The sequence below is a fragment of the Apteryx rowi genome, unplaced genomic scaffold, assembly GCF_003343035.1.
Source record: "Apteryx rowi isolate R43461 unplaced genomic scaffold, aptRow1 scaffold_660, whole genome shotgun sequence".
Taxonomy (NCBI): domain Eukaryota; kingdom Metazoa; phylum Chordata; class Aves; order Apterygiformes; family Apterygidae; genus Apteryx; species Apteryx rowi.
The window spans coordinates 271,420-283,470 of record NW_020450939.1 but is presented as its reverse complement, the minus strand read 5'-3'; the positions used below and the strand labels follow the sequence as shown (position 1 = coordinate 283,470).

Genomic DNA, 12,051 nt, shown 5'->3' with positions numbered 1-12,051 from the left:
GGGGGGGTCAGACCACAGCAAACCTCCCCCCTGGAGTTTTGTCTGCAGCTGCAACGCTCTCGACAGACTCTGCAGGATCCCCAGCAGCCCAGGGGAAGAGGAAGAGGAGGAGGAGAAGGGGGGGGGGGAAATGGGGATGCCCCCCCGCCAGACCAGAGCTGCTTCGCGCCCATCAGGCCCGTCCCCGTCTCCCCGCTTACGGTCGCTGAGCACGTCGTAGGCCTCGGCCAGCTGCCTGAAGCGCTCCTGCGCCCAGGGCTCCTTGCATTTTAACGGGTGGTTCCTCAAGGCGAGCTTCCGATAGCTACGGGGGGGGGAAGCAGGGTGAGTCCGGTCCCGCAGGCCGCCGAGACCCCCCCCCCTCAGGCCGGTGGCGCAGCGGGGCCCGGCAGCCGGAGGGCCCCGCTTGTGGCGCCCCAGCCCCACCGAGGCCGCGGGGAACCCCTCCCCCCCCCGCCCACTACCCCCGTGGGCCCCCTCACGCCTGCTTGATGTCGGCGTCCGTGGCGCCGCGGCCGAGCTCCAGCGCGGCGTAGTAGTCCTGCCCCATGGCGGCCTCCCCCCCGCTCCCGCGTCCGTTGCTATGGCCACCGCTTCCCCCTCGCGCGGGGCGTGCCGGGAGCGGCAGTGCGGAGCGCCACTTCCTGYCCCTCCCCTTCCTCCCGCGCGCGCGGGGCATGGCGGGAGCTGTAGTTCGCTCGCCGCACTTCCGGGTCCCCGCACATCATTCACCTACAAATGCGAACAATTTGTGCCTCATTTGTATGGTTTGGTTTTTTTTTTTAAACACTTTTCTTGAAAAACACACACATTTCTCCACAGAGGTGTTACCAAAGCAATCGCTTTATTTCAGTCACCTTCAGCTCCCCCCCCCACCCCCAGGTCAGGTTTTTGTCTCTTTTTCCTAGAAAGAGCAGTTACACCCAGGGCAGTAGAAAAGAAAATGGCCTGTAATTATACAGCAGATTGTGCAGGATCCTGCACAAAGATCTTGGAGCCACTTACCCAAGGGAAAAAAAAAAGCGTTCTGAATTACGTTGTAATAAGAAATATCACCCCTCACCACAAACTTTATATACAGCCTGCTATCACGATAAGCTCAGACACTTCTATATACATATCTCAAATATGCTGTACAGGAAAACAAGCGTGGAAGAGTTGCTCGGACACTTCTCTCGGATATTCAGCCAATCCGAACCTCTAGAGGTCGGAAAGTTGGTATCTCCTCACCATCCCGTCCCTGCAGCACGTGTAAATCTGCTTCTCCCAAGAAGCGACCTGCAAGGGGAGAAACGAAAGCAGCATTTAAGCGCGCTCCCTTTCCAGCAAGAGCTGATCTTCCACGGTGGTTCAGGGCCCAGGGAACCCAGGTCCTTCTCCCAGACCCGTGCGCATTCAGCAGAGTTTCTGAAAACAGAACAGCAGAAGTATTTCCTGGTCTCAAGTCTCCAGGGAGTAAAAGACAGCGGGCAGCACCGTGYAGCTGACTGCTGTTTTCACCCAGATGATCTTCTGAGCACGGATTAATTCYGGTCTCTTTGCAGAGGCAGGAAACGCAGCTCTGCCAGATCTGCTCCGACAATCAGGTTGCTCTGCTGCTTCAGTTTTAGCCCTGCATGATGGAGATCATGCTAGCACACCGCAGAGACATGCTGACAGGATCTGTTTATGCAAAATGTTAACATTATTCAACTGGAGAAAATAAGCTTAAAAGTCAATGGTGCGAACGAGCCAGTTCTGTGGGCTGCCGAATCCCCGGATAAAGGCAGCTGCCTGCTACCTGGCATCGCCTTTCCCTACGTCCTCCGAGTTGACACACCATATTCCTTACCTTGTACACAGGGTCACAGTCCGCTTCRGTGAGATCGATGAYGTAGTCGAGGTCTTGCTGAACGACAAAGCAGGTTCCATCGCCTACAGAAGYRGGAGAGTYGCCAGGCAAGGAAGGAACATYGGCCRATTAGCGCAATGAGCCACGATCTCRTTACAAAAGCAACRGGCGCATCAGAACTGCCTGTTCAGAGGCTACGGAGCCCCTGGGAAAGGGGCAGCGTGCTGCAAGGATGCCAGCGAGATGGCAAAAGGTTGGGAGGCACCTTGGAGGCCCTATTTTGGGGGAGCATCAATGCAGAAAAAAAAAATGCAAGACAAAAAGCATCTGTGTGATGCAGCTTCTATGTCACTTTTTTTTGGTCACAGACGCTCTGTCCAGCCCTCTAATTGCCTGGACAGACAGCCACTGCTTGTATACAAGCGGGCAATAAACAAAGAGCAGAAAAGTACTTGATTCAATTATATAAATTGTACTGCCACAACAGAGCACTTGAGTTACCTTGGCTGGCAATAAATCCATCTTGGTAAGGGAGCAGAGAAAGCACTGGTGCTCCTGATCTATGAATGACCTGGATTGGAGCGCTAGAAAAAGGAGCAAAAACAAGGGAAAAGTATTACGGTCAATAGTCAGGGACCATCCCAATGAAAATGAAATGAAAAAAAAAAAAAAGAACCACAAGCTTGTGGTTAAAAGATACATAAGGAGAACATAAAGGACATGGGAACTTGATGCCTCTGGCACCCATCCGAAAGCACCATCTGAGTCCCGTTCGCCTTCAAGTACCAGCCTTTGACACCGCTAAAAAAAACGAGTTAGACCCGCTCCTGCCCTCAGCAACAGCTCAGCAGTGCCATGCTGGAACGACCATCACCGTAACTGATCAGAGCCTACAAAGACACTCACGTCATATTGGTGAAGAAGAGGAAGGGGCTGTGCATTTCATGGGAAGAATGCTACTGTTCACATATATACTTTATAAATAAACATATATTAAAAAAACGACAGTAATACGAGAGGTAAGGCTATGCCAACAGCCCTCCCGGTCACGAGACAAGGCTGAAGAGTTATTCATTAACTTGGGAATCTGCATAGAATCCATAGTCCTTTAGGAAGAGCTTCACAAGAACACCTCCTCAGATCACCACCAGCAGCAGTGCCCTCTCCTCGGTGCTCCCCAAGAGAAAGCAACGGCTGCAAGAGGCTCAAAAGCTTGTARTGCCACCGCTTGGGCTTGTATCCACCCCTCAGAAGAGGCACCATCTGCCAGCACCCTCCGTCCGGCTCCCCTCACCAGCAACACCACCAAAACACAGCACTGTTTAAACGCTGCCAGCCCCAGGCACTCACTTTGTGTTTCTCATATCCAGCTGATATATGTTCCCATCCTGAGTCCCCGCTAGGAAATAGGTACTCGAGAGGAACGTACAGCAGTTAAACGCATCAGATCCGACAAAGAGAAACACCTGGGAAGAGAGGAACAAATGTAAACGCCAGATACTTCACAGATCACGCCTCTCCCACCCAGTTTTCACTCTCYGCAAACACCACAAGGAGTTAAGTGTTTGATGGCAGGAGTTCCTGTCCCACCGYCCAGGAGCAGGCTACAAGGAGGGACTTGCTGAGAAGGCAGCAGCTCTGCAGGGACAACCTGCAGTTCCTGAGCTCATCATGACATCTACTGGCCAGCRCTTAAATAGTCTTACACGCACCTGGGTTCAAAACACACAAGCAGTTCTTACTCCTCAAACMGCCACCTGCAAATCTAGCCAGTAGGAAGGAGAGAAAGTCTCTTTATCRTACCAGTTTTAGCGTCTCTGCTCTTCCAGGGAATAAATACAGGGGAGAACACCRCAATACGGGACGTCGGCCAAAGACGGGCAGCTCAGCCCTCCCCTGCCTCCAGCCACCTGCCTCCACGCAGCCTGGTTCTGCCCCTTTCTTTGTGCCACGTGGCGAAGGTCACCAGGGGGATGGAGCCGGCTTAACGCTAACCAGTTCACTTAACTAGGTTAAGCGTCAGCTTAAAGAGAGGAACTGCTGCAGCAGGAATGGAAACCGAGGACTGGGGCCCGGGCGCTGCTTTTATAGCGGCATCTCGGCGCGCTCACGCAGGCGAGCGCCATACGATTAGGAGATGAAAACCACCGTCACACAYAGTTCCCTGCCCAGACCATCTACAGCCCCTGCTGCGGCCAGGGCATTTCTGATCGTCTCCGACTCCTTACCGGCTGCCTGCTCTGCAGTCCCACTCCTTGAAGCTTCTTGTCTTCTCGGGCCAACAGCAGGATTTTCCCTTCCGTCCCAATCTCACGTTCACCTGGCAAAAAGGACGACAGTTAACTGCAGCGGTGGCTACAGGCCAAATGTCAGCAGGAGGGGAGCCGATCTGATGGTCTCAACATCTGTACCAAAGTCGGACAGTTYGGATCGCTCCTGCTGAATCTCTTTGGGCAAAGCAGGCCAGGAATCGGAGAGATCCCAGTCTTAATCGCTGACACTGTTTAAGGAGGCTCAGTTCCTTCCCAGGACKGGAGCGCTCTATTCCGGTGGCCCTAATTCCCTTCCCCAGCTGGTACGAGGGCACACAGGRACATGCCGCGCTCTCAGGATTTTGCCGGCAGCACCCAGGTGACAAACCTAAAGAGTGAGGTGGGGGAAGAAGGTTGACTTAAGAGAAAGTTTCTTACTAGGAGCTTTTTCAGGCGCGCCCAGGTTCAGCGAGTTGTCGGCAGCGCCCGCGGCGATGCCGTTGACGGGAGAGCCGCAGTCGGTGACGACCCCCAGGCAGGCGGACTTCCCGCAGTCCCAGAGACGGGCGGTGCCATCTCTGGAACAGGAGAGGACGTTTCTTCCCCGATCCACAATGGCGGTGTCCAAAATACCTGCGTGAAAGCAAAGGCCGCACTCAGACGGAGAGCGCGGAAGGCAGGGACAAGGCTGAGAAGAGCATCTCGCACAACCCAAGGCGAACGAACACGCTAAGCTACAAGCCCCGAGCTGCTGTCCCCACCGGTCAGGAGACAATATCTCCTGCAGCCGCTACCGAGTTTCCACCTCCATGATTAACCTCTAATTTGGGAAGGAAAGAGTTTGGCCCAACACTCTTAAAACATTGTCATCTCCAGCTCTGCAAAACCCCAGAACTGGGGTGGGGCAAGTAACATCCACATTTTCCAGCTACAGCAACATCAGGAGAACAGTCCTAGCAGATGTTAACGCCTCCCAGCTGCTTCATTTCACTAAGGGTCGCTGTGTCTCGATMCGAAAGATGACACAGCGTTCTTCGGAAGGGAACAGTCGGGCAGTTTGGAGATATAATTAACGCTCTCCTGACGGAAGCGGTAATTAAGCATGACAAGTTCAAATGACAGAACAAGTTCAGAATAAGCCTGTGGAAGCCAAGTGAACCCAAACGTAGTTACGTGCCGACTGCAGCAGTTCGGACTGGAGTTACGCAAAGCGGATAAAGTCAACTCCAGGGCCACGGGGAGCCAGCCAGAGTCCTCCTGACCGAAGCGCCGTTACGCTGCCTGCCTCAGTTTGTTCACAGGACGTTTGCGTCAAGAGCATTTTGCATTTTTTTGAATCCGCACAATTTGATGACGTTAAAACACYGGCAGGTTCAGCGCAAGACCAGTTTTCAAGTTAAGTTTTGCACTATCGCAGGGTTTACACTCGTGGAGTGCTTTTCAAAAGCACCTTGCAAGACGGGGAAAGCGAGAGTCCRTACAGCACCACGTTAAGCTGTTCGGGGAGGAGGGAACTGAGGCAGGACTTTGGGGATCTCCTCCCAGATACACAACTCACTTGGGCCCCGCTCGTGATCACACAAGTGTTCAAAAGTCAGTGTTCCTTCGGGAACAACCGCCTGCCAGGTCTAGACAGCATCGCTAACCATCGTGCGCTGGGCCAGGCRCAAAAAGAGCCTGCTTAAGCATTGCTTATAAATCCACTGTGCTTCTGAATGAAGGGTCCTGGAAACCAAATCCTCTCTTCAGAGATTAAGCCTAACGGAGGTAGGGTCAGCTCTGTCCAGAGAACTGTCTTAACCACAGGCAAGGTGGATCCTGAATGCAGGAACGGGGCGCTCATCTTGCCACGTAAGATGGCCTATACGTGCTCCGTGGGAGGACAAGCAGGGCGAGGGATTTGCTCCGTTTCAGCAGCGAGACCATCTACGAGGGCGGAGCGGAACATCCGCCCTCGGTACAAGGATGGACAAGCTCCTTCCAGCCCTCCTTCAAGAATATTCACTTAAGTAACCTTGCAGCCGCTCTTGCTGCGCCTTGCTCGCTTCCAGCAGCGTGAGTCCTCAAGACAGGTAACTGCTCACCCCAGTTCTGCGAGTCCCTAATAAACTGCTATATGCTTTTCTGGACAGGAAAAAAAAAACAAAAAACCACAAGACAGAGGCTCTGGAGCAGCTCAAGGTCAGCGTGATGATGTGGGCGCGAGCRGGAGGCAGGCAGCGAGCCTGCTGGACGCAGGTCAGAGCCGCGGACAGCTGAGACCGCGCTGGAGGAACACAACGCCCTCCACCTCCGGCGCTCAGCGCAGGCTAACGGACTGCATCCTCCCGCTTTTTCCCCCCCCTTTAATAAATGAAGAAAATCCAGGTCAGCGAGAGAAACAGCTTCAGCTGTCTAATAGAGCAACCACTGATTTTTTATTCACGTCCTGGGAGCCTGAAAAAGATAACGCTCACGTCTAATATAAACGCAGAGCGGAGCGCAGCAGGCCAGTGGCTGAACGTCAGCCCTCGGGCGCGACGCAGTTATACGCAGCAGACAAAGCATTGTAAAGGCTGAGTACTCTGTACCTCCTTTGTGACCTTTAAACGTGACTACGCAGCTGGCATCTTCTGCCGACCAGATCTTTAGCTGGGCATCCATTCCCCCACTCAGAACCACAAGGCCCGATGGGAAAAACCTGCAACAATTCACATCATACACATGGCCTTCCAATAGTCTCTGGAAAAACAAAGAACTAGGTGCTAGTTCCGTCGTTAGCATCCTCACGCCGAGCAATTTTCGCACTACGTCACCGGGAAGCTCAGTGTTCCCAAGTGGACAGATGTCCTCTGGGTTTAAGTCCCTGGTTTCAGACTTGTCTGCGACTTGGAGGCAGTTGCTAAGTTACCAGGTACACCCTGGGCCTCGCTTTGACATCCGGATAACTAATTACATGGCAAAGAACATCACGTCCCTCTCTAATAACAAGTTAAACATCCTCAGCGTCTTCTGAGCAAGCAGTTGTCAGGCCAAGCTCCGAAAGAAACACCTTAACTGGGAGAGCAACCCATGACGTGGCTAATCCAACATGGGCAAGTGCTATTTTCCTCTCCTCTTCTAACCTGCGTGGCCCAAGCAACGAATTTCTTCTGCAGTAGAGGAGGTGACAGTCACCTCTTGTGCTCTAGCTGTCATTCCTGACTACCTCTTCTTGTTTTCACCCTGGGACTCATCCCCAGACTGCTGGGCATCGCTTCCCTTGGGGAAACTGCGCTTTCCAACAGAGGAAAATTTTAAATCTCCAAGAAATCAGATTTTCATTAGCTTCTCAGTCAAAAGCCAGTTTCTCGCCTGCCTGCCCCGGCCCACAGTGATCGAAATTACGGCTGAGTGACTTCAGTAACGTCAGCACACAACACCTCCAAGCAAAGCCGGATGCTCTTACTCTTATTTCTCCATTTGCAGCCTGCCAGATTTTCATGGTCCCATCTGTGCTGGTGGACACGCCAAGCCCTCCACCACTGGAAATATCAAGACAGGTGATCTGCATGGGAACAAAACAAAACAAAAAAAACAGGTTTATTTGACCTGCACATAGATGTTTCTGCTCTTGAGCATAACTTCATACGGGGGAGACCTGCTAAGTACATCATTCAGCGCTACGGTCTCCTAGAGACTTACTGCTGGACTTGCCAAAACACCTGCAAGAACCCAAAAAAGCAGCTCCCGAGCATCAGGCTTTTTCCAGAGGGCAAGGACAGCGTAAAGAGAAATTCTGCTCGGTTGATCTGTTTACACAGACAGATGCATTCCTGCTTGAAGAACGAGCTGCTGGTCTGCAGCCAGAGCTCAGACGAGCGCTAGGCGACAGGAACCTGGCAAGCAGCACCCCAGATCCCTTGCAGTTGCCACCAGTTTGACAGAGAAATTGTTATTCTCCGCCTGTGGCTCTGCAGAGCTCTGCAAAGCAGGGAGACACGGCGTGCTGAGTCAGAAGCCTGCACAGAGAACAGTTATATTTCAGGTTTAGTGCAGGTGAAGCAGAAATATGGATTTTTTTTCTAAAAAGTCCTGTATGCAATTACAAAATTGAGCCAAGCCGTTCCACGCTGTATCAAGATAGCCAGCCAGCTTGAGAGCCTGCAAGACATCATCCGAGATACTTGTACAGCCAACAGCACAGCCTAAATTTTCCTGAAACACTGAATCAAAACTAGCTCCTTATGCAGGTAGGCTGACTCCCCGCACGGTCCACCACGCTGAGGTATTAACAATGGTCTGCTCTGCAGGAACATTTGGGAGAGCTGAATCCTTTTGAAGGAAGCAGACGTTGAGCTTCTATTCTTGCGAAAGGGTCGCCCTTCCCATGATGCGAGACACTATTGCTGCGGGAAAGCACCAGCCACATTTTAGCTTTGGGTGAAATAATTTAAGATAACGTGTATTCTAGCCTTGAGCRAGACAACTGAACTAAGCGATGGCGACATCTGGAGACGATCTGAAGTCTGTATTAGTGTTGCTGCAAAAACAAGTACATAGATCCCGATAAAGGTTAACCCCGCATTGCATCCTGCAAAACACAGCGAAAAGGTATCACAACTTTGTAGCGGAACAGCTGCCTTGTCCTGGAGGATTTGGAGATGCCTTGATTCAGGCTGCGCTACCTTAAGGAGCTGCCCAGCTATTCTGTTTTGGCTCACTGGACGAGCACAAAAATYTCACGGCGGCAAAAACCCCGCTACATGAGAAACGGAGATCACAGCTCCATCACGACTCCGCTCTTCTCACCACCGGAAGAAAGCACTGAAGGGTTTCCAGCCTTCTTAAGGTAAGCATGCTGAGGGACTGCAAACAGGTCCTAGACACCTGGTCAGGTAGGCAAGGGAGCAGGCTGCTCACCTTCACACCAAGTTTCGACTGAAATGCTTTTTTGAACAATTCACCCTTCCCAAACAGCACTCAGCTTTGTCATTGCTCAAGTGCGCTCGACGTTAGCTAAAAACCAGCCTGAAGAGACACGGATTTACCACCATGTCCACGGTGAAGCCCAGAGACAGGAGTAGACTGGGGAACTTCGCCAAGAAAGATGATTGCCAGAGGCCTGGGATTTGAGGAAGATGCCCTCAAGCAGGCCGAGAACCTAACAGACCTGCATCAGTCTCTAATTCCATTTCCAGACGTTAATTTGAGGACATTCTACGGCATCACATTACTGCGCTTGTTCTGCATTAACGAGGGACATGACGCGCCACACTCTTCTCAGTCACAAGTTCTCCTCTCCAAGCAAGAGCGAGACCAAGTTGTTCTCCTAAAAACCTGACTGCTCAAATCACAGCTGGCTTTAACAGGCTGCAGATATCGATGCTCTACTTGTCCTTAACAAACAACAAAAAAAATCAGTTTGTGAATTAAAGTAAACAGGTATTAGAAGCGGTTTTTTTGTTTGCTGGTTTTTTTAAGCATAAGGTAAYGGTTTAGCCGTTACAACAGCCATTAAGTACATTCACTTTTATCTTGACCACGTGAGAAAACTCCAATGTCATTTTATCTAGCAACCAACCCTCTCCGTGGCAACTTGCTCCCTCGCAAGCAAAAAATAAAATAAAATAAGAGACTGCGCAGGATACTCGAGCAGGAACGAAAAAAACGTCACTGGTGTTTGACATACCCACAAACTTTCCACGGGGATACGTAAACGGGCAGGCCAAAGCCCGAGCGCTCRGAACAAGAGGCGGCAGGTAAATGGGATAACCGGAGCTTAGTCCGCAGCAGCTTTAAACTCATCTACATACTAATAGATATCACTCCAGCCGCTTTCYAGAGGAGAGCGCCGCAGTGCAGCTGGAACCCATCGTACCCATTTGACAGCAGACTAAACACTCAAGGCCGCATTTCCATTTCGCTGCGCTCTGAATGCCGATGCCGTTTATCACACAAAAGGGCAGCTGGGGACTCTTAAGCAGCACAAAGCTCTCCGAAGCGATTCACCTCTGCGTCAGGAGCTACTGCCAAGCTCAGTCTATCAACACGGCCTCGCTTCCTCTTAAAACAGCTGCAGAGATGTGGAATTGTCAAAATACACCTTGATTTACATCGCTTTTGAGCTTGAGCAAGAGAGACTGACTTTTTAGCTTTTCAGCACTTTCTGCTGGGTTTATCACAACAGTTTGCTCAATAAATCTCGGGTCAGGTGTATATATAACAGCTCCGGGAGCCTTCAGGGACACCCTTTAGGATAGCAGGTTGATATCGGACTCTAGTTTCTTGGATCCCTTCCATACAGGGTTAAGCGCTCTGCAAAAGCACAGGCTGCTTTCCAGTACAGCCAAGCCACGTGCTTCTCTTCAGGGCCAAAATGAAGCTTCAGGCCAGAGTCAGCCTTTCCGTGTCACTGTTCAGGGAGGAACAGGACTTATTTCACCCCCGGATCAACGAGCTGGACAGTACAAAGCAAGTTAAAAGATTATCTGACAAAACAAGAAAGACTGCTTTTAAATGAACAACATAACTAGCAAAAATGATTTTATTTTATTTATTTTTTAATACAAGCTGGGCCTTTCTTTGTCTCAAATTCCCCCCAGGTCGATTTATGCAGCACTCAATTCTCGACCCCTCTATTGACTCTCCCAACACAGAATTCAGTGCAGAGTCCTATGGCAAATATTATCGGCAACTTCATTATACGAAGGCAAACAGCCACTACGAGCCTGGGATGGATTTGAATCAGTCAGAGATGAAGAGCTCGACACCTGGAGCCTCTTATTTTTGTCTTTTTTTTTCCCTGATATACTAATTAACCCGTCTTACTCCTTTACAGTGGGATCTGTTGCGGGTCTGAAGCGAGCGGAAACCTGACGGCTTGCGAGAGAGCAGAGTTCAAAACTAAGCGAGTTAATTAGAAGAGGAAAGGTTTCGAGAAGGGCCACGTCTGGTCCGCGCAGCGACGGACACTCGGAGCCCTCAGAGATCCGCCCCAACAAAATGTGCCAGCAGGTATGATCAATTTTCCCAGGTTTCTGAGCTCTGATACGGTTTGTTACCTAGTTTATAAACGAAGCCACCCCGCAGGCCATTCGCTCGAACGGGCACGCAGCAGTCGGACGCACTATGGAAGGTCACAGTCACTTCCAGGTATTTCCCTCTCGCTCCACAAGGTTACTTACGCTTTTCTGATGAATCCTACAAAACGTCGTGTACGGTGCCAAGAACTTGGTGGACACATTTTCGTGAGGACAGGAAACGAGAATGCTTTTCTAGAGGAGGAAAGAGGAGGGGAAAAACACACAGAAAAACAGAAGTGCCGTTAGTCCTACCGCAAGCCGGCTGCTAACCCTGCGCCCCGACAGGAGCGTTACGGACAAACCACCGCAGGTCGCCGACGCGCAGAGGCTCAAAAGGCGACAAGCCAGAGCTGCAAACCAGATGTGGGTCTGGTCTCACGCAGCCCGAAGGCCGAAAGAAGACGCAGCGCCGGGCTCCTCCCTTTGGTGACAGCCTCGGGTGACCCTTTGGCTGTCGCGCAACTATCGCCCTTGGCGGGTGGAAGGGTCCCTCGCTGCCCCCCCGCCTCCCCCCACGCCAGCACCTTGGTGACCGCGCCGACCACGAAGCCCTCGGAGGCAGCGATGTCAGGGACGCCCTCGGCGCTGAGCCCGCGGTGGGTCAGGCTGCCGTACAGGGTCGGCTTCCCTGCGGGGACACGGCTGTCAGCCCCGGCTTCCCCTCGGATCCCGGACCTCCCTCGATCCCCACCACCATAACCTTCCTCATCCTCCCCTCACCCAGAGGGATCCCTAAAGCCTTCTCAGGCCCCTGCTTCCCCTCCACCCCAGAGCTTCCCCCACAACCAGCTCCAGGGTTTTCCCCGGAGCTTTCCCACAGTCTCCGAGGCTTCCCCCCCCAAGCCCTCGGGCTCCCCCAAGGGGTTTCCCCCCACCCAGAGCTCCAGGAGTCCCCCAAGAGCTCCCCTGCTCTCTCCAGGGCTTC

General features: G+C 52.1%; 2 protein-coding genes across 13 annotated transcripts in view; both read right to left on the bottom strand.

Annotated features, from left to right (window-relative positions):
* The window catches only part of DNAJB13 (DnaJ heat shock protein family (Hsp40) member B13), a 3,996-nt gene extending 3,294 nt beyond the window's left edge, over window positions 1-702 (bottom strand). For 2 of the 8 annotated variants that reach the window (XM_026085165.1, XM_026085162.1), the window contains exons 1-2: window positions 483-702; window positions 201-304 (exon numbers count right to left, since the gene is read on the bottom strand). Coding sequence is in view for 7 of the 8 variants with exons in the window: in XM_026085162.1 (XP_025940947.1) it covers window positions 201-304; window positions 483-679 (301 nt within the window). In the remaining variant the exon portion in view is untranslated. The remainder of the gene's footprint in view (window positions 1-200; window positions 305-482) is intronic. The other 6 variants (XM_026085166.1, XM_026085167.1, XM_026085168.1 and 3 more) reach the window with 4 other exon arrangements.
* Window positions 703-823: 121 nt separating this feature from the next.
* PAAF1 (proteasomal ATPase associated factor 1) lies at window positions 824-11,641 on the bottom strand. 5 transcript variants are annotated; one of them, XM_026085172.1, is made up of 9 exons: window positions 11,229-11,641; window positions 7,511-7,609; window positions 6,654-6,804; window positions 4,522-4,716; window positions 4,060-4,151; window positions 3,182-3,297; window positions 2,333-2,415; window positions 1,832-1,914; window positions 824-1,278 (listed from the first exon to the last, which is right to left on the bottom strand). In XM_026085172.1, the coding sequence occupies exons 2-9, from the start codon at window positions 7,544-7,546 to the stop codon at window positions 1,201-1,203; spliced, it is 834 nt and encodes a 277-aa protein (XP_025940957.1). In that variant the 5' UTR covers window positions 7,547-7,609; window positions 11,229-11,641; the 3' UTR covers window positions 824-1,200. The 5 variants fall into 5 exon arrangements, with proteins under 5 accessions (XP_025940957.1, XP_025940961.1, XP_025940960.1 ...); XM_026085176.1 differs by lacking the exon at window positions 11,229-11,641 and adding an exon at window positions 11,106-11,199; XM_026085175.1 differs by lacking the exon at window positions 11,229-11,641 and adding an exon at window positions 9,734-10,490.
* Window positions 11,642-12,051: the final 410 nt, after the last annotated feature.